This window comes from Epinephelus fuscoguttatus, linkage group LG7, assembly GCF_011397635.1.
Source record: "Epinephelus fuscoguttatus linkage group LG7, E.fuscoguttatus.final_Chr_v1".
In the NCBI taxonomy this organism is placed as follows: domain Eukaryota; kingdom Metazoa; phylum Chordata; class Actinopteri; order Perciformes; family Serranidae; genus Epinephelus; species Epinephelus fuscoguttatus.
In genome coordinates, this window is record NC_064758.1 from 46915689 (window position 1) to 46941012 (window position 25324).

The following is a 25324-nucleotide window of genomic DNA, read 5'->3' on the forward strand; positions in this document are numbered from 1 at the left end:
ACATGATCTACAGTCCTCACATGGCCTACAGTCCTCACATGATCTACAGTCCTCACATGATCTACAGTCCTCATATGACCTACAGTTCTCACATGACCTACAGTCCTCACATGATCTACAGTCCTCATATGATCTACAGTCCTCACATGACCTACAGTCCTCACATGATCTACAGTCCTCATATGATCTACAGTCCTCACATGACCTACAGTCCTCACATGATCTACAGTCCTCACATGATCTACAGTCCTCACATGACCTACAGTCCTCACATGACCTACAGTCCTCACATGATCTACAGTTCTCATATGATCTACAGTCCTCATATGACCTACAGTCCTCACATGACCTACAGTCCTCACATGATCTACAGTCCTCATATGATCTACAGTTCTCACATGATCTACAGTCCTCACATGATCAACAGTCCTCACATGACCTACAGTCCTCACATGACCTACAGTCCTCACATGACCTACAGTCCTCACATGATCTACAGTCCTGACATGACCTACAGTCCTCACATGATCTACAGTTCTCACATGATCTACAGTCCTCACATGATCTACAGTCCTCATATGATCTACAGTCCTCATATGATCTACAGTCCTCACATGATCTACAGTTCTCACATGATCTACAGTCCTCACATGATCTACAGTCCTCATATGATCTACAGTCCTCACATGACCTACAGTCCTCACATGATCTACAGTCCTCACATGAGGACACATGGAGGTCACATGTTCTTATACTCACCACAGATGAAACACGTGGTCTTCAGGATCTCCTCTTTCTTCTGTTTCTCGCTCCTCAGGTCGGCGAATGTGTCGATGATGACGCCAAAGATCAGGTTGAGGACGATGATGATGACGATGAAGTAGAAGAGCAGGTCGTAGACCACCCGGGCAGGAAACAGCGGCTCCTACACACACAGATACATGTTAACACGTCACGAAGAGTTTTAACTCCACACTGTGAAATGAAGTCGACCCTCTGCAAGATTATGTCATCACATATTGATGACATCAGAGTGTCAGCAGTGTTTGAATGTTGCAGTGATGAAGCTTCAGCTTTATTGTTAATGAGTGACCTCTGCCCTCAGGCTGCTCCTGTCCTGACTGATGTTAATTATGGGATGGAAACAGGAATATAAAGTGTTGCTTACGTTCTTGGATGGTTTGCGGAGAACGTCTCCGACTCCTCCTCCGTTCCTCAGTCCATGGTTCAACACAGTGACGATACACATCAGCAGAGTGTCACATGCTCGCTCCGAGCTCGCCTCCTCTGAAACACACACACACACACACACACAGATACACACACACACACACACACACACACACATACACACCGTCACTGCAGTAGTAACAAGAGTTTTAAGGTTGTCAGTTCCAACACCTGTACCACCTGTACCTCCTGTACCTCCTGAACCACCTGTACCTCCTGTACCTCCTGTACCTCCTGAACCACCTGTACCACCTGTACCTCCTGTACCTCCTGAACCACCTGTACCACCTGTACCTCCTGAACCACCTGGACCTCCTGTACCTCCTGAACCACCTGTACCTCCTGAACCTCCTGAACCACCTGTACTTCCTGTACCACCTGTACCTCCTGTACCTCCTGAACCACCTGGACCTCCTGTACCTCCTGAACCACCTGTACCTCCTGAACCTCCTGAACCACCGGTACCTCCTGTACCTCCTGAACCACCTGTACCACCTGTACCTCCTGAACCACCTGGACCTCCTGTACCTCCTGAACCACCTGTACCTCCTGAACCTCCTGAACCACCTGAACCTCCTGAACCACCTGTACCTCCTGAACCACCTGTACCACCTGAACCACCTGTACCTCCTGTACCTCCTAAATCACCTGTACCACCTGAACCACCTGTTCCTCCTTTACCTCCTGAACCACCTGTACCACCTGAACCATCTGTTCCTCCTGTACCTCCTGTACCACCTGTACCTCCTGAACCACCTGTCCCTCCTGTACCTCCTGTACCACCTGTACCTCCTGAACCACCTGTTCCTCCTTTACCTCCTGTACCACCTGTACCTCCTGAACCACCTGTACCTCCTGAACCACCTGTACCACCTGAACCACCTGTACCTCCTGTACCTCCTGAACCACCTGTTCCTCCTGAACCACCTGTACCTACTGTACCTCCTGTTCCTCCTGTACCTCCTGAACCATCTGTTCCTCCTGTACCTCCTGTACCACCTGTACCTCCTGAACCACCTGTCCCTCCTGTACCTCCTGTACCACCTGTACCTCCTGAACCACCTGTTCCTCCTTTACCTCCTGTACCACCTGTACCTCCTGAACCACCTGTTCCTCCTGTACCTCCTGTACATACTGTTCCTCCTGTACCATCTGTTCCTCCTGTACCTCCTGTTCCTCCTGTACCATCTGTACCTCCTGTATCTCCTGTACCACCTGTACCTCCTGCACCACCTGTACCTCCTGTACCACCTGTACCTCCTGAACCACCTGTTCCTCCTGAACCACCTGTATCTACTGTACCTCCTGTTCCTCCTGTACCTCCTGAACCACCTGTTCCTCCTGTACCTCCTGTACGTACTGTTCCTCCTGTACCATCTGTTCCTCCTGTACCTCCTGTACCACCTGTACCTTCTGAACCACCTGTTCCTTTACCTCCTGTACCCCCTGTACCTACTTTACCTCCTGTTCCTCCTGTACCACCTGTACCTCCTGAACCACCTGTTCCTCCTGTACCTCCTGTACATACTGTTCCTCCTGTACCATCTGTTCCTCCTGTACCTCCTGTACCACCTGTACCTCCTGAACCACCTGTACCACCTGTACCTACTGTACCTCCTGAACCACCTGTTCCTCCTGTATCTCCTGTATCTCCTGTACCCCCTGTAACTACTTTACCTCCTGTTCCTCCTGTACGTACAGTTCCTCCTGTACCATCTCTTCCTCCTGTACCTCCTGTACCTCCTGTTCCTCCAGTACCACCTGTACCTCCTGAACCACCTGTTCCTCCTTTACCTCCTGTACCACCTGAACCACCTGTTCCTCCTTTACCTCCTGTACCTCCTGTACCTACTGTACCTCCTGTACCTCCTGTACCACCTGTAACACCTGTACCTCCTGAACCACCTGTTCCTCCTTTACCTCCTGTACCTCCTGAACCACCTGTTCCTCCTTTACCTCCTGTACCTCCTGTACCTACTGTACCTCCTGTACCACCTGTAACACCTGTACCTCCTGTACCACCTGTTTCTCCTGTACCTCCTGTACCACCTGTTCCTCCTTTACCTCCTGTACCTACTGTACCTCCTGTACCACCTGTACCTCCTGAACCACCTGTTCCTCCTTTACCTCCTGTACCTCCTGTACCTATACTGTACCTCCTGTTCCTCCTGTACCACCTGTACCTCCTGAACCACCTGTTCCTCCTGTACCTCCTGTACATACTGTTCCTCCTGTACCATCTGTTCCTCCTGTACCTCCTGTACCACCTGTACATACTGTTCCTCCATACCATCTGTTCCTCCTGTACCTCCTTACTTCCTGTTCCTCCTGTACCACCTGTACCTCCTGAACCACCTGTTCCTCCTTTACCTCCTGTACCTACTGTACCTCCTGTACCACCTGTACCTCCTGAACCACCTGTTCCTCCTGTACCTCCTGTACCACCTGTACCTCCTGTACCTACTGTACCTCCTGTTTCTCCTGTACCACCTGTGCCCCCTGTACCACCTGTACCTTCTGAACCACCTGTTCCTCCTGTACCTCCTGAACCACCTGTTCCTCCTTTACCTCCTGTACCTCCTGTTCCTCCTGTACCACCTGTGCCCCCTGTACCTCCTGTACCACCTGTACCTCCTGAACCTCCTGTTCCTCCTGTACCACCTGTGCCTCCTGTACCACCTGTACCTCCTGAACCTCCTGTTCCTCCTGTACCACCTGTGCCTCCTGTACCACCTGTACCTCCTGAACCACCTGTTCCTCCTTTACCTCCTGAACCACCTGTTCCTCCTTTACCTGCTGTACCACCTGTAACACCTGTACCTCCACACCACAACAGTTCAGCAGAGGAAGATTCAGTGTGTCTGCAGTTTGCAAATCAGCGTGATTTACTTTCTGTTCTGACCCACAATCCTCTGCGCAGCGGACAATACGTCACATCGACTGAGCCGCAGACAGATGATTGACAGCTGATTGACAGATGACTGACAGCTGACAGCAGTCGAAATCGTAAATGGACTGCACTTGTGTCAGTCTGTCTCTTACCTTCGTCATCTGGGACACTGAGGGTGTCCATCTCGTCGGTGCAGCTGACGCCGTCTGTTGAACATGACTTGAGGAAATCCTGAGACGCTTCAGTCTGCTGAGGAGCTGAATACACACACACACACACACACACACACACACACACACACACACACTGTTACACACACAACCAGTAAACCTGACCAGTATAAACACATCCTGGATGTTAGCACTCAGTTCTCAGCTGAGCTTGTTTATTTTGTTGGCTGTTTATCTTTACTCACAGCACCTGATATTTTAACCAGAAACATCTTCAGATAACCAGCGAGCAGAGGCTCAGACTGGTGGTGACATCATCACATCTGATGTGAGCTGTGTTTCTACTACCACCTGACGACCCGACACACAGAGTTTGTTTTTTATCTTTAAACTCTGAACACAATGAATTGTAATAATCATATAAACACTGAACAACCTTCAGTCTGATGGATCTGATTAATAAAGACTTAGTAGAATTAATCAGAGGATGAATTATTGAGTTCTGGCTGAAACATGTTTTGTAAGGTCACACTGACCTTTGACCACTAAATTCTAATCAGGTCATTTTGAATAAATTCCCTCAAGGTGTTCTTGAGATATGGCACTTACAAGAATAGATGCCCGGGTAGACGGACAGAAAACCTGAAACGCGTCCACCTGCGGCTAATGGTGGCGTGGAGGCATGATAAAGTCACCTGCTGCGATCTGCACCAGTGGGTCGACCTCCATGATGAAGTCCTCCTTGAGACACAGGAAGCCAACGATGGAGAAGAGGTAGACGAGGATGAGGGCGAGCAGCGCCGTCAGCAGGATTGAGCGACCGTTACGGGTGACGCTCTTTATCACGTTAAACAGAGTCTCCTCCCGGTAGATCAGGTCAAACAGCTGGACACGGAGAGGGACAGGGGACAGAGGACAGAGGGACACGGGACAGAGGGACAGAGAGACAGATAATCATTCAGAGAGTTAGTGTTGGTTGGAGCTGTGTAATAATGAGCTCAGCGTTGTTGTTGTTGTTGTTGTTGTTGTTGTTGTTGTTTACCAGGATGCTGTAGAAGAGCTCGTGGACAAACAGTCCCAGTGTGGACGTCAGAACGTACGCCAGGTGGTACAGGAACTCCACGTCCATCACCATGGCCTTGTATCCCATAATAAAGGTCCCGTTGTTTCCGACGAAGCTGACCACGAACACCACCTTATTGATCAGCTGGAAACAGGAAACACAGTCATGTGACTGACAGACAATAGAAGAAGAAACCTGGGGATGTCTTACAGAGGACACACAGCCTACACACAGTCTGATCAACAAACTTTAAGAAAAGGCACAAATACAGAGAACTTTCAGCAGAGTCCTGCAGCGGGTCAGGTACTGACAGGTGACCCTCAAACAGCTGTGTCACAGGTACCAATATGTATTTATATATAAACTGAGCTCCAGGTGGGCAGCAGGTGAAAACGACAACATACTTTTTATTTTTCAGAATAAAATGCAGCACAAAGATGTGCAGAAATATTCTGACAGTTGCTTTTATTTTGAAAGTCAGTGACACCAGTGTAACCTTTGACCCCGTGGTCACATTGGTCACCGACATGGAGGACTCCAGCCATGACACTTTGCAGCCCGAGGATGAGGTGGCAGCCTACATGGAGTTGGGATCCTTTGGAGGTTTGATGGTGGTGGAAGGATCATGCTAACATGTTTCCTAACCTGGCAGTGATTGAATGTTTCCACCATCCAGTCAAAGAGACGTCCAATTCAAGAACGGAGAACCAGCTTCATGTGAGGGACTGGAGCCTGGGGGGGGTGATCGGGGGGGAGGGTTGGGGGACTTTTATTAACGGGTGGGGCTTTGACTGAGACATAACGATGGGGAACCGGTTGGTTCTGGTACTGACAGTCGATTCAATCTGACCTCTGATCAGCTGATCTCAGTCTGCAACACCATCACTCTACAACTCTGAGCACTCCTCACCTGCCCAGATGGATTATGGGTAATGTGTTACTCACATTGAGTGACCCCAGCAGTATGAGCGTGTTGCCGATGCCCAGGTGATAGATGGATCTGAGGATCAGGGCGATGGTTAGAGGCTGGAGGCCGTAACGCTGAGAGAACAGACCCAACACTGACAGACCGGTCAGGATCCAGAACAGCATCAGCAAAAGGGAGTCATCAATCGCTCCTACTGTGGGGGGAGGAGGAGAGGAGACAAGGAGGAGAGGAGGAGAGGAGGAGAGGCGAAGGGGTTGAGAGAAACTTTAGTTTCAGCTCAGTTAATGTTCCTGTACGGAGGCCTGTAGGTGTCACTGTTACATTTCATTAATTGTTCATTTCTAATAAATTTCAGGTTCAAATAATAAAAAATAAATAATATTTCCTGGTAAAATAAAATCATCAGATGAAGAACGTAGTGAGAAATAATGTTGACAATATTCCACAGCTGAAAACTGACATAAAGAAAGTAAAACTTAATGTGACATTTGATTTTCTTTTTTTAAACAGTTCAGTGGATGTTCAGCTTGAACCTGAAACTGGACCTTTATATTTTATTACCATCTCAGTTTGAGCTCATTTCTGATTAAAATTAAATTTAAAATTTAATTTTTATTTACAAACATCAGGATTCTTCTTCTTGTTCATTTGATCAAATATTACAAGTATTACTAACAGTACTCTCAGTAGTACTAACAGTACTCTCAGTGGTACTGACAGTACTCTCAATAGTACTAACAGTACTCTCAGTGGTATTGACAGTACTCTCAGTAGTACCGACAGTACTCTCAGAAGTACTAACAGTACTCTCAGTGGTACTGACAGTACTCTCAGTGGTACCGACAGTACTCTCAGTGGTACTGACAGGTATTCTCAGTAGTACCCACAGTACTCTCAGTGGTACCGACAGGTATTCTCAGTAGTACCCACAGTACTCTCAGTGGTACCGACAGTACTCTCAGTAGTACCGACAGTACTCTCAGTAGTACCGACAGTACTCTCAGTGGTAACGACAGTACTCTTAGTGGTACTGACAGTACTCTCAGTGGTACCGACAGTACTCTCAGTAGTACCGACAGTACTCTCAGTAGTACTAACAGTACTCTCAGTGGTACTGACAGTACTCTCAATGGTATTGACAGTACTCTCAGTAGTACGAATAGTACTCTCAGTGGTATTGACAGTACTCTCAATAGTACTAACAGTACTCTCTGTGGTATTGACAGTACTCTCAGTGGTACCGACAGTACTCTCAGTAGTACTAACAGTACTCTCAGTGGTACTGACAGTACTCTCAATAGTACTAACAGTACTCTCAGTGGTATTGACAGTACTCTCAGTAGTACCGACAGTACTCTCAGTAGTACTAACAGTACTCTCAGTGGTACCGACAGTACTCTCAGTGGTAACGACAGTACTCTTAGTGGTACTGACAGTACTCTCAGTGGTACCGACAGTACTCTCAGTAGTACTAACAGTACTCTCAGTGGTACTGACAGTACTCTCAATGGTACTAACAGTACTCTCAGTGGTACCGACAGTACTCTCAGTGGTACCGACAATACTCTCAGTGGTACCGACAGTACTCTCAGTAGTACTGACAGTACTCTCAGTAGTACCGACAATACTCTCAGTGGTACTGACAGTACTCTCAGTAGTACCGACAATACTCTCAGTGGTACCGACAATACTCTCAGTGGTACCGACAGTACTCTCAGTAGTACCCACAGTACTCTCAGTAGTACTAACGGTACTTTCAGTTGTACTAACAGTACTCTCAGTAGTACTAATGGTACTCTAGGGAGTACTAACAGTACTCTCAGTAGTACTAACTGTACTCTCAGTAGTACTAACAGTTCTCTAGGGAGTACTAACAGTACTCTCAGTAGTACTAATGGTACTCTAGGGAGTTCTAACAGTACTCTAGGGAGTACTAACAGTACTCTCAGTAGTACTAACTGTACTCTCAGTAGTACTAACAGTACTCTAGGGAGTACTAACAGTACTCTCAGTAGTACTAATGGTACTCTAGGGAGTACTAACAGTACTCTCAGTAGTACTAACTATACTCTCAGTAGTACTAACAGTACTCTAGGGAGTACTAACAGTACTCTCAGTAGTACTAATGGTACTCTAGGAAGTACTAACAGTGCTCTCAGTAGTACTAACTGTAATCTCAGTTGTACTAACAGTACTCTAGGGAGTACTAACAGTACTCTCAGTAGTACTAATGGTACTCTAGGAAGTACTAACAGTGCTCTCAGTAGTACCTTGTCCTGAGTCGTAGGGGTAGAAGAAGGCGATGATGAGGTTGATGAAGACAGCGAGATTGAAGGAGATGGTTCCCCACAGAGACATCCTCCTGGAGAACCAGTACAACACAGGCATACCTGCAATACACACAGGTACACACAATATATACACAATGTACACACACAGGTACAGAGTGAAACTGCTTAGGATCTTAATATTTTCGTGTGTGTGTGTGTGTGTGTGTGTTACAGGGTGATACAGTATGTGTTGTGGGTTGTGTGTGTGTTACAGTGTGTGTTGGACTCACTCCTGAGCTTCTTCTGCCACTCCATCTCTCCGTGCAGGAAGGATGTTTGTGCGAAGAAGTGTGTGACCTTTGACCCCTGCTCGTCCTGCTCCGTGGTATTGAACACTCGGGCCTTTGACTCCTCTGTCAGGAACTCACAGATGGGATGGACAGGAAACACGATCTGCTCCATGCTGCGGTCATCACGGACGATCTGCAGAGTCACAACAATTGTCACTGTCATCATCATCATCATCATCATCGTCGTCATCATCACCATAACCATCATCATCGTCATCATCACCACATGGAGTCAACAATTAACCCATCTCCATGACAACAGAGCCAAAGCTCCTGAGGACGCCCACCAGGATGAAGGCTTGAAGGGAAACACTGGTCATGTTTTACCTGGACTCAGTTTCCCATGATTCTGTGTGTCAGTGTCTGAGACAACGACAGCTTTCACCTGTTGAATCACTGTATACAGGAACACTGAACAGGTAGTGTCAATACCTCTATCTGTGAGGTGAGCTGGTCGTAGAACTCCAGTGGGTCCTGTTCCACCACAGCAGCTGGAGCTGTGGACTTCAACATCTGGGACAGAGGACGGTTGTTCAGGTTCAACTGTGGACACAAAGCACAGGGTGAGGACTACTAAAGTAATCAGAGTACTGCTCAGAGTACTGCTGGCATTAGACAGGTGTGGACAGACACCTGTCTAATGCCAGCAGTACTCAGACAGACAGACACTGAGACAGACAGACAGACAGACACTGAGACAGACAGACAGACAGACAGACAGACAGGTTACCATGGAGGAGATCCCCTCGTCGCCCTCTATATTTTTTTTTGGAGGTTTCAGGAGGTTCTGAAGGACCTTGTTGTGTCTGGCCAACTGCAGACAGACAAACAAACAAACAAACAAACAAACAAACAATAGAAGCATAAAGTTATTCACAGAACAACAAACAGTGGCTGAGACAAGAGGAGAGTGAAACCTCCTGTCAGCCAATCACAGAGCACAGAGGGGTACTACAAGCCAATGAGGAGCTTGTGTTCGGTCACCTGCTGAGCCAGGATGTAGATGTTGTGTCCCACCTCCCGGGGGGAGACCTCCACCCCCTCACACTCACTCTCCTGATGGTAGGCCTTCTTTATCACCTCCACCTGTCGATGTGCACACACACACACAGACACACACAGACACAGACGCGTACACACACACAGAGTTAGATGACATGTGAACACACACACACACACACACACACATCAGTAACATGAAATCAGTAGAAGAGAGTGGTACCAGCTCTCGGGGTCGGAGGTTGAAGAGGATCCTCTCTGCGTTCTCGCTGTCATGGCGACTCTCCATCAGAGCCAGCAGCAGCTTGGAGGCGTTGTCCTGGTAACGGAAAAGAAAACAGCAGCAGGTAAACAACAGCTGTGACTCTGACAGGTGGGGTACCTGAGCAGGTAGAGGACAGAGTACCTGAGCAGGTAGAGGACAGAGTACCTGAGCAGGTAGAGTACAGAGTACCTGAGCAGGTAGAGGACAGAGTACCTGAGCAGGTAGAGGCAGCGTACCTGAGCAGGTAGAGGCAGCGTACCTGAGCAGGTAGAGGACAGAGTACCTGAGCAGGTAGAGGACAGAGTACCTGAGCAGGTAGAGGACAGAGTACCTGAGCAGGTAGAGGACAGAGTACCTGAGCAGGTAGAGGCAGCGTACCTGAGCAGGTAGAGGACAGAGTACCTGAGCAGGTAGAGGACAGAGTACCTGAGCAGGTAGAGGACAGAGTACCTGAGTAGGTAGAGTACAGAGTACCTGAGCAGGTAGAGGACAGAGTACCTGAGCAGGTAGAGACAGCGTACCTGAGCAGGTAGAGGACAGAGTACGTGAGTAGGTAGAGTACAGAGTACCTGAGCAGGTAGAGACAGCGTACCTTCAGTTGGAGAACCATCTCCATCTGATAGCGGCACAGAGGACTGATATCATTTAGGATCAGAGCTGTGATGATGTCGATGCCGTTGGACTCGTGGGTCACGATACATGTCTGTAACACACACAGAGAAACTGAGTGTCCGCATCCATGCTGAATGTCCCTCTGTCCGTCCTTGTGTTGACTCTGTGTACCTGGTTCTCCTGGCAGGGTCCCTGGCAGTACTCGGTGAGTGTCTCCAGGGTCTGAGTGATCAGGTGGACGTTGGATTCATTGATGTAGAGACCCAGCAGACCCAGGCCTCCGGTGGTGCTTCCACACATGATATCCAGGAACTGAAGAGTCTCACACACCAGGTTGTAGTTGGTCTTATTGTTCTGACAACGCAAGAAGTTCTGGAAACACACACACACACACACACACACACACACACACACACACACAAAGTCCTAATGTCATTCTCCTTACCTGGTTCCAGTCCTTATGCTAAAGTAGGCTAACCATGTCCGGACTCCAGAAACTGACCTGCAGGTCCTGGTTGTGGTTCTCACAGAGCAGCTGGAGGAACCTCAGGATCGGCTTCATGATTATCACGGCTGGTCCCATCTCCGTCTCCACCTCCCGCTGCTCTGCTACTGGCTGAACCGGCAGGGCAGAGGCGCCTGTTACCGGGGCGATGGACTGACCCTGGACCAACAACGGGTGACCGCCTGTACCAGGAAGTACTAATGTTGCAGAGCCACCTGTACAAAGAGGAAAACTATTAGTAACTAGAACAGAGGACCCAGTAGAGAGCAGGTCTCCACCAGGCAGCCGCCTTCTGGCTGCAGCTGCCAGAGTTGATCTCAGACACTTCAGGCAACGCAGACGGTGCAGCTGTGGCCTCCTGAGTGCCTTACAAGTTGGCAGTGAAGACAACAAGAACAAAGTTTTTTTGTGTCATCTTATATCACACCTGCATTTAGTCACTCATAACAAAACGTGTGGAATTAATCTGCAGATGCTCTGGGTCAAAATGAGACCAGACATGTTGTGTGATGTCAGTTTTTGAGCCACGATGAAGGACAGAATGTTTCCCATCACAGACAGTGGGGCTCGTTGTTTTTAACTGAGAAGATTTCAGGAAAATTCGTTGATCCTCCCTGGTTGAGAGGAGTCATCAGTCAGTGACGTATATAACAGGTATGAAGAAGGTATTTTAATCAATCAATCAATCAATTTTATTTATAAAGTCCAATATCACAAATCACAATTTGCCTCACAGGGCTTTACAGCATACGACATCCCTCTGTCCTTATGACCCTCACAGCTGATCAGGAAAAACTCCCCAAAAAACCCTTTAACAGGGAAAAACTGTTCTGAATCTACACAACAGACAGGTCTTTCAGCTCACAAGCATACATGTATGCACAGAACATGAGGCTGACTGGTCCAGTAGTTTGTGAGATGAGCTGCAGACAAACGGATTCACACTCACGACCAAACACATGATCCCCTCCAGGCAATATGTCTCTGTTTAAGACCTCGTGATCTCAGGGGGAACGTGTTGTCTAATATCTAACATGATCCTAAATTAGTTCATCCAGATGTATTCAAATATTCAACAGGTGAAAAGAAAGATATCTCAAATAAGATGAAACAAACCAGAGCTCCAGTGAGGACTAACACCACTCTAGACTGAATTCAAACTAAATTGAAGTAAAACTGTTAAAATGTAAATTAAACAAAACCAATCATGATGATTAAAGTCAGTTCAAATTCAGCTTGACTCACAGAAAATAAAATCTATTTAATAAACTTTCTTAGGTCTGACTGAGTATTTTAGAGAAACATTCTAAGATTTTAATACGGAGGACATCACTTTTCCAGAATAAAGTCAAAACATCGTGAGGAATGTTTGTAATGTTCCAATTAAAATTAGGGCTGGGTTAAAAAAAAATTAAGAAATTCTACGAATTTTAATCAATTTTAATCATTTTATTTCTTGGAGATCGATTGGTACGTCCAAAGATTGATTTTTTTTAATATTATTTACCACCACAAACTTTAACCCCGCTAGTCTCGCGTCATCGGTTTTGTGCATGCGTACCGCAACCTCTCTCAGTGCAGTGAATAGTGAAACCAAAACCTGCAACATGGCGGAGTCAGACACAGGCAAAGCCCTTCTCAAAACGCCACAAAAACTTAAGGCAGAGGTCTGGCACCATTTCGGTTTCAGAAACCTTAAAGAAAAAAAAACAAGCTTGACAAAAGCAAAGCGATTTGCAAGGCATGCCAAATGGTAAATACTGCAGAAACACGACTAATCTCCGTAACCACTTGTTGAGACATCACCCAGACCTGCTATCTGAGCCGTCCACCACCGGGTCGCGACAAAAGAAACTTAAGGATTCTCTACAATTACACGTTCCAAGAAAATAACCAAGGCTATTGCAACTTTCGTGTGCAAAGATATGCGCCCGTATTCCGTCATGGAAAATGAAGGCTTCAGAAGGCTCATGAAGGTAGCCAAACCACACTATGTTATGGTGACACATAAACATCTGTGTGAAGACGTTATCCCGAACATGTACAAATCTGTGAAAGAAAGCATCAAGATTAAACTGCAGTCAGCTGAGAGGGTCGGCATCACCAGTGGTACCTGGACATCCATGGCGACGGAATCCTACATGACTGTTTCCACTCATTAAATAGACGATGAGTAGAACCTCCTCCCACATGTTCTACAGACCACCGAAGTCAAAACTGACCACCGCTCTGTCAGTCTAGCTTAAATGTTGACGACAGCGATACAGGAGTGGGAGCTGACGAGCAAAGATTCAGCCAGAGGAGGACAGTTTACAGTCTAAGTCAAGTTTAATTTCCAGCTTGAGTTTATTTTGTTTGCACTTTAACAGGCAATGCCTTTCTATTTCTAATGCAAAATGCACTAAAGCTTTGATGGGACTTTTAGACAGTTTACAGTTGGAAGTTTAAAATGTCCAGTTCACATGGTTGCAGTTTGAAGGCAATTGAATGTCTTTTGCATTTCTAAAGAAGCTACACAAAACTGTGAGACACAGTGAAGTGTATTTATGTTTCCTTGGGTACCTTTGATGTTTATTTACACGAAGTGATGATAGTTTGGTTACTTTGAAGCCACTACTAGCCAGTAACCAGCACTTTGTTTACATTTACACTGCCTCAATCTTTGTTACTGTTTTCATATTAATTAGACTGACTGCATTAGAAAGACTGGTGATAGTGGTTAGTCAGTCATTCTGCTTGTCACACTGATGCTGACTGGAGAGTCTGCACAACATGCAGCACAAAGTCTACTGTGACCCTACAGTAAATGTGGTGTTCACAGCTGTTTGTGGGCCAAATGGCTATGACAAAATTAAAATAAAAGTACATTTGTATTTGTTAACAGCTTTGGGGTCAAATCTTAATAACAATAATAATAATAATAATAATAATAATAATATTTTTTTTAATAATGCACCAAGTTAGAGATTCAGTACAATTACAGCTTTTGTTCATTTTGAATCTAATTCTGTCCACAGCATATTTTTGAAAGCAATACTATCAACATTCTGGGAGGGGGACTGATCCTTGCCATTTTCAACAGTTTCAGCCATTAACTACCAATATTTCATATTTATTTGCTGTCAAATGACATTAAAATACTAGTACTGAGGTGTTGTATAAATGGGCAGTCATGCAATTCAGGTTACAGCTCAAAATAACAGGTTCTGTTAGTCCGATAGTAACAATAACGGAATCGATATTGAATCAAATCGAATTGAACTGAATCGTGATAATCAATTCTGAATCTTGTGAATCGGAATCGAATCGATTATTGAAATTTGAATCGATACCCAGCCGTAATTAAAGCTTCTGTCTGTTCCGCTCAAGTTATGGATGATTATGTAAAAATAATATAACTTCAGCTTTTTTCTTTTAAAATCACAACTTTTTTTCTCAAAATATATATAAAAAAAATATATATATTGTTTCCAGTGGCTGTCACAGAGCCTCAGAATTATGAATTTTTTTTATCTGATTTCAAATGGAAGCTGCAGAGTACTCAGAGACACTTTAGACAAAAGCAACAGAAAACATGAAGACAGCATTTTAATATTTTTATATTTAAACTCTGATCAGATGGACTTTTTATAAATGTGACATCAGATGAAAACAGCAGTCAGAATATGAAGGTATAAATACATCAGAGGTCTGAGGAGTCGTGGTTCTCACCGTTCTCCAGCTCCTTCTCGTTGGCCTTGTGTGTCATCTCTCCGACATTAACAGAAACTGTAGCTTTGATATCCGTCTGAGCTTCTTTCATCCGGTCATGAAGAACCTTAAAAAACTTCTCTGACTTGTTGTCGCCCATCATCAGTTTGTAGAACGAGTTCTGCAGAACGACACAATATTTACATACAGCGAGCTCAGACTCTGCCTGTTGGTGCTCTGACTCTACCTGTTGATGCTCTGACTCTACCTGTGGATGCTCTGACTCTACCTGTTGATGCTCTGACTCTACCTGTGGATTCTCTGACTCTAATTCTGTGGATGCTCTGACTCTACCTGTTGATGTTCTGACTCTACCTGTGGATGCTCTGACTCTACCTGTTGATGTTCTGACTCTACCTGTTGATGCTCTGACTCTACCTGTTGGTGCTCTGACTCTACCTGTTGATGCTCTGACTCTACTTCTGTGAATGCTCTGACTCTACCTGTTGATGTTCTGACTCTACCTGTGGATGCTCTGACTTTACCTGTTGGTGCTCTGACTCTACCTGTTGATGCTCTGACTCTACCTGTGGATTCTCTGACTCTAATTCTGTGAATGCTCTGACTCTACCTGTTGATGTTCTGACTCTACCTGTGGATGCTCTGACTCTACCTGTTGATGTTCTGACTCTACCTGTGGATGCTCTGACTCTACCTGTTGGTGCTCTGACTCTACCTGTTGGTGCTCTGACTCTACCTGTTGATGCTCTGACTCTACCTGTAGATGCTCTGACTCTACCTGTTGATGCTCTGACTCTACCTGTGGATGCTCTGACTCTATTTCTGTGAATGCTCTGACTCTACCTGATGATGTTCTGACTCTACCTGTGGATGCTCTGACTCTACCTGTGGATGCTCTGACTTTACCTGTTGGTGCTCTGACTCTACCTGTTGATGCTCTGACTTTACCTGTGGATGCTCTGACTCTACCTGTTGATGCTCTGACTCTACCTGTTGATGCTCTAACTTTACCTGTGGATGCTCTGACTCTACCTGTTGATGCTCTGACTCTACTTCTGTGAATGCTCTGACTCTACCTGTTGATGTTCTGACTCTACCTGTGGACGCTCTGACTCTACCTGTGGATGCTCTGACTTTACCTGTTGGTGCTCTGACTCTACCTGTTGATGCTCTGACTTTACCTGTGGATGCTCTGACTCTACCTGTTGATGCTCTGACTCTACCTGATGATGTTCTGACTGTAGCTGTGAATGCTCTGACTCTACCTGTTGATATTCTGACTCTATCTGTGGATGCTCTGACTCTACCTGTTGGTGCTCTGACTCTACCTGTTGATGTTCCGACTCTATCTGTGGATGCTCTGACTCTACCTGTTGGTGCTCTGACTCTACCTGTGGATGCTGACTCTACCTGTTGGTGCTCTGACTCCACCTGATGATGTTCTGACTGTAGCTGTGAATGCTCTGACTGTACCTGTTGATGTTCTGACTCTACTTCTGTGAATGCTCTGACTCTACCTGTTGATGTTCCGACTCTATCTGTGGATGCTCTGACTCTACCTGTTGGTGCTCTGACTCTACCTGTGGATGCTGACTCTACCTGTTGGTGCTCTGACTCCACCTGATGATGTTCTGACTGTAGCTGTGAATGCTCTGACTGTACCTGTTGATGTTCTGACTCTACTTCTGTGAATGCTCTGACTCTACCTGTTGATGTTCTGACTCTATCTGTGGATGCTCTGACTCTGCCTGTTGATGCTCTGACTCTACCTGTTGGTGCTCTGACTCCACCTGATGACGTTCTGACTGTAGCTGTGGATGCTCTGACTCTACCTGTTGGTGCTCTGACTCTACCTGTGGATGCTCTGACTCTACCTGTTGGTGCTCTGACTCCACCTGATGATGTTCTGACTGTAGCTGTGGATGCTCTGACTCTACCTGTTGGTGGTCTGACTCTACCTGTGGATGTTCCGACTCTACCTGTTGATGCCCTAACTCTACCTGTTGATGTTCTGACTGTAGCTGTGGATGCTCTGACTCTACCTGTTGATGTTCTGACTCTATCTGTGGATGCTCTGACTCTACCTGTTGGTGGTCTGACTCCACCTGTTGGTGGTCTGACTCCACCTGTTGATGCTCTGACTCTACCTGTTGATGCTCTGACTCAACCTGCTCTAGAGGTGGAACTCACCTGGATCTCAGTGTTCCCTCCCTCCAGCAGACAGATGGCAAGCTGGATGCTCTCCTGGAAGATCTTGTCGTTCTTGGTGCTCATCACCAGATCAGTGAACAGCTTCGTTCCTCCTTCTCTGTCCAGACGACACTGAACCGCTGCCACCGCCGCCCAGTCCCGCTCCTGCTCTACCCCTGTGACATGAAGGAAACACATATTCATAGGATGACATCACAAACACATGGCTTCTAAACATCAGAGTAAAGAATATCCAGATGTTTATGAAAAATAAAAGGAGAAAAGAAAAGTTGTAGGTGAAGATTCTCAGTCATCCAGGTCATGGTAATTCTAAGTACTATATCACTGACAACTGGACTTGCTTGCATCGGCTCGAAAATGTGCCCATGAGGACAGAGGGAAAGGTGAAGGAACAGAAACACCTCAGGGAAGCACTTCAAACCTGTGGCTACCCCAATTGGGCCTTTGCACAAACCTCTAAAAGACCCAGAGCAGACAGAGAGGAACGGACACAAAAACTTAACAACGTTGTCGTTCCTTATGTCACAGGAGGATTTTCAACAAACACCACATCCTGATGCACGTCAAACCCAGTAACACACTGAGACAGAAAGTTCTCTAACCCAAGGACAAAACACCCAGACAGAAGCAGAGTAATGTAGTGTGAGCAGTTCAATGCATCCAGGAATGCACAGATTTATACACTGGGGAGACAAAACACCTGCTCCACAAACACATGGCACAGCACAGGAGAGCCAGCTCCTCAGATGAGGACTCAGCTGTCCACTTACATCTACAGGAGAAAGGACACTCCTTTAAGGACAGCAATGTGCACATCTTGGCCAGGGAGGGCCATCTACGTCAAGCTGGAACGACCATCGTTAAATAGAGAGGGTGACTTACGACACCACTTATCATCCACCTACAATGCAGTCCTGGGATCCCTCCCCACACGACTTCACACCCATTCACCCCTGGTCCCACCTGACCCTAATGAGTCACATGGTGGCCAGGTGGGCTAATGACTCAAATTGTGACCTTAACAACTCTGAAAGTAAGAGCTCATGTGACCCCTGCGACTCTGTAAGGGTTCCCACCCACACAGGGTTTATAGCCTGCAACTTTGTACCAGTCATTTAGAATTGAAGAAGCTTATTGGATGAGAGGTCATTGCTTCAAGAAACGCAAGCAAGTCCAGTTGCCTCCGATATAGCACTTATGAAGAAAAGAAAAGCCACCAAAGAAGCTTAACAGTACGTTTTGTTTCTGTTTATGTGTGTTATTTATTTGTTTATTCATGTATTTACTTGGCCTACTTATTTATATATTTTTAATTCATTTGTTTATTTATTTTAATGACAAAAGAATAACATAGAGAAGTTCAGGTAAAGAGCAGCAGATGGCCGACAGATCAAACAGAAGTGATACATGTTAAGAATATGAAGTGGGAGGAAACGTTATTTTTCTCCATGGTAACAAAACATTACATCAGTTCCTGTTTCCAACACAGAGAGGGAAGTTTGTCCAAAAGCTGCTGCCGTATTTGTCCCCTACACCGTGGTAGAGGAGCTTTATCCAGCTGTGAAGGAGACGAAAGACGAACTGAGGAGGGTCCGGTTTGGGAAAGGTCCAAAGACAGGAAGTCCATCAGTGGGAAGACTTCGAGGGCTCATTTATGCTTAATGTTTGAGATGGAGACAGACGGAGCCTTCTCTTTGTGTTCATTTCTGATCTATTTTCATTTCACGTGCCTGTAAGGCTTAAGTTCATTGCAGCAGTGTTTTGATTTGACCAAAGGTTTTACTACGTTGTGTCAATGCTGAATGCAGCTGTGATGTCACTGTTTCATGTGTTTGACATCATCAGTAAATAATCATTTAAAGTTACATGTGTGTCTCCTTCCTCTGTGTGGCGCTGTGACGCCATTTTAATCTCTGCTGTGACAGAAGGTGTGTGTGGTATGAAGCAACGTACCTGAAGCTCCGAGCTCGGCCAGGTCAGACTTCGGGTTGTTCTTCTTGTTTGGAAACAGATAATTTTGCAGTAAAACTTTCCTCAGAGAGATTCCCTGAAACCACAACACACACGGTCACTGCAGTCAGATCCAGAAACACTTCACTGACCCCTGTGGGGAAATGGTCAATCATTACAGGTCAAACATGAACTAAAAATAAGAAACTATCAGGAGCAGCTGCAACATCCTGTGTGCACGCTCAGCACACGTGCACCAAACAACAGCCACCAGCTCTCAGTGTGAAGAGGAAGTTTCACAGCCAGAGTGCAAACGTGACCGACACAACCGGAGGTCATATTGATCTTTAAATGTCCAACAACTAACTGACCTTCTCATCAAAGTCCAGCGTCCTGATCAGCATCTCCTGCAGAGTCCTCAGGACTTTAATACACAACTTCTCCTCTGCACACATCAGCGCCTTGGTGTGCTGGATTAGCCTACAAACACACACGCACATTTCCCATCATGCATCTGTGTATCAGAAGGTCACCTGGGGACTCAGAGGACCTGGACCTACTTAGAGATGAAGCCTCCAGACTCGCAGCGCTGTCGGGCGTCAGTTCCCTCCAGAAACAGCAGCTCCGGCTGGTGCAGGACGTCCACCAGCACCGACAGCTCAGCGTTGACCAGCGGCTTCAGACGCTCCTCCAGAGTGTTGATGATGTCCTGTGGGCACAGACGGGTCACAGACAGGTCACAGATAGGTCACAGACAGGTCATAGATGGGTCACAGATAGGTCACAGACAGGTCACAGATGGGTCACAGACAGGTCACAGACAGGTCACAGACGGGTCACAGACGGTCACAGACGGGTCACAGACAGGTCACAGATGGGTCACAGACAGGTCACAGACGGTCACAGACAGGCCACAGACGGTCACAGACGGGTCACAGATGGGTCACAGACAGGTCACAGACAGGTCACAGACAGGCCACAGACAGGTCACAGACGGTCACAGACAGGTCACAGACGGGTCATAGACGGGTCACAGACAGGTCACAGACGGTCACAGACAGGTCACAGACGGGTCATAGACAGGTCACAGACAGGTCACAGACGGGTCACAGACAGGTCACAGACGGGTCACAGATGGGTCACAGACGGTCACAGACAGGTCACAGACAGGCTACAGACAGGTCACAGACAGGTCACAGACAGGCCACAGACGGTCACAGACAGGTCACATACGGTCACAGACGGGTCACAGACGGGTCATAGATGGGTCACAGACGGGTCACAGACGGGTCATAGACAGGTCACAGACGGTCACAGACGGTCACAGACAGGTCACAGACGGGTCATAGACGGGTCATAGACAGGTCACAGACAGGTCACAGACGGTCACAGACAGGTCACAGACGGGTCACAGATGGGTCACAGAAAGGTCACAGACGGGTCATAGACAGGTCACAGACAGGTCACAGATGGGTCACAGACAGGTCACAGACGGGTCATAGACAGGTCACAGACAGTCACAGACAGTCACAGACAGGTCACAGACGGGTCACAGACGGGTCACAGACAGGTCACAGATGGGTCATAGACGGGTCACAGACGGGTCATAGACGGGTCACAGACGGGTCACAGACAGGTCACAGACGGTCACAGACAGGTCACAGACAGGTCACAGACAGGTCACAGACAGGTCACAGATGGGTCACAGACAGGTCACAGACAGGTCACAGACGGTCACAGACAGGTCACAGACGGTCAAAGACAGGTCACAGACGGGTCATAGACGGTCACAGACAGGTCACAGACAGGTCACAGATGGGTCACAGACGGTCACAGACAGTCACAGACAGGTCACAGACGGGTCATAGACTGGTCACAGACAGGTCACAGACAGGTCACAGATGGGTCATAGACGGGTCACAGACGGGTCATAGACGGGTCACAGACAGGTCACAGACGGTCACAGACAGGTCACAGACAGGTCACAGACGGTCACAGACAGGTCACAGATGGGTCACAGACAGGTCACAGACAGGTCACAGATGGGTCACAGACAGGTCACAGACAGGTCACAGATGGTCACAGACGGTCACAGACAGGTCACAGACGGTCAAAGACAGGTCACAGACGGGTCACAGACAGGTCACAGACGGGTCACAGACGGGTCACAGACGGTCACAGACGGTCACAGACAGGTCACAGATGGGTCATAGACGGTCACAGACAGGTCACAGACAGGTCACAGACGGGTCACAGACAGGTCACAGACAGGTCACAGACAGGTCACAGATGGGTCACAGACAGGTCACAGACGGTCACAGACGATCACAGACAGGTCACAGACGGGTCATAGACTGGTCACAGACGGGTCACGTTTGTGTAGCAGTGTGTTTGTGCACCTGAAGCTTCTCGATGATGTTCTTGTAGTCCCAGGGGTTGCTGGGAGCGATGGGTCTGGAGGAGCGCAGGGAGGACTTGTAGTTTGGGTTGGAGCGGGACAGAGAGTTGAGAGCAGAGCTGGACAACATGGAGCTGATCTGAGCCTCCAGGTCCAGAGGAAGAGAGATGGAGCGACTCTTTGCTGATGAAGAAGAAATAAGAAGAAGACTCAGTTTCTGTGAGGAACAAACTCAGATCATCTCGTCGGTCTGAGGAGAAGCAGTTCAGTGGAGATCCTACGATATGAAAATACTCTGTTGTAAGTTGAAGCCGTGTATCTAAGTACCAGTGAAGCAGTGAACTGTCCTCATATCAGTTAAAGGTAAAGGTTCAGTCTGAACAGACTCCGTCCTCACTGCAGTCTCTTTATCTTTATCATGATTATTATTAATACAATAACACACCAAATATATTTAATGTATCTGATGTTTTACAGTTGAATTTACTGAGTAATAATGTGATGTATTTTACATGTTCACCAGTGGTTTTAAAGCTCCAGATTAAAGTGAATATAATCAGTGTGTTTTCTTTAGTGTGTGTGTAACAGAGTTAATAAGGTCAAAGGTTAAACCCCTCTGTCCATTGAGTCTGTGTGTCTCAGATAAATCTGTATCTCTGCTGCTGAGATGATTTAAGTTCAGATTATATTCAGACTGATGGAGCGACAGTTAAATCTTTTCACACTGTTTCCTGTGACATATGACAGTGTGCATAAACATTACACCAACATTAATATCCCACAGTGGATCAGTGTGTGTGACCACAGATGGAAACAGTCTGGGCCCTGTTTCCCAGTTTGGATGAACCTTAGCGCTCGACGAAGGTCTCTAAGATGTACCTTAGCTAAGGGACTTCTGCTAAGGTACATTGTAAGTTGGAGCTGTCTGTGCCTCCAGCTCTGGTCCACCCAGACAGTTGACAGTGGTCCAGAAGAAGTGGCAAGACTCCGCCAGTTTAGCCAAAAGGTGAGGGACGGCAATTTGCCGAGAGGCTGCCAAAACCAGTGGTGGACCCAGGACTGCTCCCACCCTCACCCCCGAGGAGGAAAAGGTCCTGTCAGTCATTGGCCACACAGCCTCCCAAGGCATCACGGGGGGCACTGATTGGCAGCTAAATGTTTTTTAAAAAAGGAATTGGGGTACTTTATGACAGTGGGCTTATTGTGTTGAGAAATAAAGGGTAACTGTGATACTTTGACTGTGGGACAGGGACCGTTTGCAAAGGAAAAGTGGAGGAGAAAAGGAACTTCAGGCAAAAATGTTGATGATGTTTTGTCTTGTCTTGAGCTGCACGATATTCAGGCGGGGGGTTGACACCATCGTCGTCGTCATCATCATCCTCTCCTTCATTCTCCTCCAAAGGAAGACATGCTTGCGCACGCACAGCAATTCTGTTACATTGCTGTGACCAAGGTGACAACACAGCATTTTGCAGGGTTGAACTTGAGTCCTCCGTCGACCAATGGATGCATCTGGATCGGAGCTTCTAGCGGCCAATGGTGCCTTAAACCAAGCCCCTGGTGCGGATGTGGGCAGAGTTGTACTCCTGCTCAGCATGTGTAATGGGGACAGTCACTGGTGTCAGCAGGTAGGTTTGGAGCGGGTAGCCACTATCCCCGAGGGAAAAACCTCTGCCAAACACTTCCCTGGCAGCATCTTGTCCCACAGATGAGTCGGCCCAGATGTAACTGTCGTGCGTGCTGCCGGGCCACTTTGCAACAACATCCACAAAAGAGCCCTCTGTGGTCCATCACCACTTGGGTGTTGATCAAAGGTCAAAGGTCAAAGGTCAAATTTATTTATATAGCACATTTAAAGCAACCGAGGTTTGCCAAAGTGCTGTACAATCTAGAAAGCACTAAAGTATTAAAATACAACTATAGAAATAGAAAAATACAGTATTAGAGCACACATGAGTAACAATAGAAAACAAAATAAAGTGCACAATAGGCACAAAATTCAATAAAAACAGTCCATACATCGGCAATGTTCGGCTCAACATGCGTCAAATGCTAACGAGAAAAGATGATGCCGGAATATCCCTTCCAGCAGATGAAGACCTGGTCATCCATGGACGGGTTGGACACGGGATTAGGGTCCCATCCACCAGTCCAATCACCCGGGGAATACCAGCCACAGCATGGAAGCCCTGGTGAGCCTCGATGATGTCCTCTCTCCTTGCAGGCATCTTTATGTAGTCTTGTGCATGACCAACAAGGACATTGGTCACCGCTTCCACACTCTGTGAAACCGATGCCTTGCTCAGCCCGAACCCGTCTCCCACCACCTCCAAAAAACTACCCACTGCCTAAAAACACAGAGCTGCCAGAAGCTGTACATCTGGGCTGAGGGTGAAGTTGCACTTGGTAGCACTGGAAATGTGCAGGGACACAAGCGCCAGCAGATTCAGGATCTCCTCACGTGGCAGCGGGTATTGTGACAAGATGGCACTGTCATTAGACTTCAGTTTGATCAATTAGTCAAATATCTGTCAGATATTCAGTATTTGGTGGGAGGGTACAGCCTGTAGCCTCGTCAGAAAAGACATATCCTCAGTTAGTTAGCTCCATTAAATAAATGAATGATTGAATGAATAAATAAATAAACCCACATATTCATAATATTCAATATTCATGATTATTTTTCATGAAGTTAATTATAAACTGACGATGTAATGTGCATAAGGAGTCTAGATGTGAATTATACTGCAACTGTCCATTTAAAAAGCATAATGTTGGCCTCATAGAGCTCAAACTGTGACAGGATGAACAGAGCGCATCACTAAGAGACAGTTCTACCTGTCAGAAGACAGATCTTCACCAAGGAGAGTCTGGGAAACAGCCTGAAGCTTAAGGGAGACCTTAAGATACAACTTAGGATGCACGTAGTGCTACGAAGGCTCTGGGACACGGGGCCCTGATGGTTTACATCTACACTGTAAAAACATTTTGTCTGTGAGGTCAAAGGTAATGAGACCTGAACAGGAGATAGATTCATCTGTTACTTTCATCATGGGTCACTACAGAGACAGTATGATGTGTTCAAAAGGAGTCACACAGAGAGAAACTAAATCCTGCACAGAAACATTCAGAAGGACTGATGATGGTTCAGTGAAGCAGCTGCTGCCCTCTGGTGGTCGATTCAGAGCGTCTCACTGCTGACTGAACACATTTAATAATTCATTTTGGAGTCAGATCAGACACTGGGTCATGATGATGTCATATATTTATCTTTGCTATGTTTTGTGTATGATGTTGACGTGTTTCAATGAGGAACGGACCTGCACTTGTACGGCTCCTTTCTCATCACCTGACCACTCAAAGCACTTGTTACACTACGAGTCAAATTCACACACCAATGAACAGCCATCAGGAGCAGTCTGGGGTTCAGTATCTTGCTCAAGGATACTTCAACATGTGGACTGAAGGTGCAGGAGATTGAGCACCCGATCTTCAGATTGGTGGTAGACCCACTCTGCCTCTGAGCCACATCCGCCCCAACTGTTATATGTTGTATTGTTTATGGCTGCAGTTTGGGTGAAGAGCCCGAGATGAGTGTCCCACTGTGAGGGGCAGTAAAGTTCATCTGGAATCTTCAACCTTCATTTTAAATCGTCGCCCTCTGAACCTGAACCAGATTAAATTGTGAGGTACAGATTGTCACCCTGAGCTCACTCTGACACACTGAACCTTCAAATCTTCATCTGCTGAGTCACTGTAAAGTTTTCACATG

General features: G+C 46.8%; 1 protein-coding gene across 3 annotated transcripts in view; it reads right to left on the bottom strand.

Annotated features, from left to right (window-relative positions):
- The window catches only part of itpr3 (inositol 1,4,5-trisphosphate receptor, type 3), a 110656-nt gene that overhangs the window by 5667 nt on the left and 79665 nt on the right, over nucleotides 1-25324 (bottom strand). For 2 of the 3 annotated variants that reach the window (XM_049582438.1, XM_049582437.1), the window contains exons 37-57: nucleotides 21554-21735; nucleotides 19715-19863; nucleotides 19526-19634; nucleotides 19158-19251; nucleotides 17184-17359; nucleotides 14994-15153; nucleotides 11280-11497; nucleotides 10949-11149; nucleotides 10758-10868; nucleotides 10124-10219; nucleotides 9886-9987; nucleotides 9632-9715; nucleotides 9334-9444; nucleotides 8842-9034; nucleotides 8552-8671; nucleotides 6299-6474; nucleotides 5333-5497; nucleotides 4986-5175; nucleotides 4273-4377; nucleotides 1169-1287; nucleotides 760-925 (exon numbers count right to left, since the gene is read on the bottom strand). In XM_049582438.1, the coding sequence (XP_049438395.1) occupies nucleotides 760-925; nucleotides 1169-1287; nucleotides 4273-4377; nucleotides 4986-5175; nucleotides 5333-5497; nucleotides 6299-6474; nucleotides 8552-8671; nucleotides 8842-9034; nucleotides 9334-9444; nucleotides 9632-9715; nucleotides 9886-9987; nucleotides 10124-10219; nucleotides 10758-10868; nucleotides 10949-11149; nucleotides 11280-11497; nucleotides 14994-15153; nucleotides 17184-17359; nucleotides 19158-19251; nucleotides 19526-19634; nucleotides 19715-19863; nucleotides 21554-21735 (3027 nt within the window). The remainder of the gene's footprint in view (nucleotides 1-759; nucleotides 926-1168; nucleotides 1288-4272; nucleotides 4378-4985; nucleotides 5176-5332; nucleotides 5498-6298; nucleotides 6475-8551; nucleotides 8672-8841; nucleotides 9035-9333; nucleotides 9445-9631; nucleotides 9716-9885; nucleotides 9988-10123; nucleotides 10220-10757; nucleotides 10869-10948; nucleotides 11150-11279; nucleotides 11498-14993; nucleotides 15154-17183; nucleotides 17360-19157; nucleotides 19252-19525; nucleotides 19635-19714; nucleotides 19864-21553; nucleotides 21736-25324) is intronic. The other variant, XM_049582439.1, reaches the window with a different exon arrangement.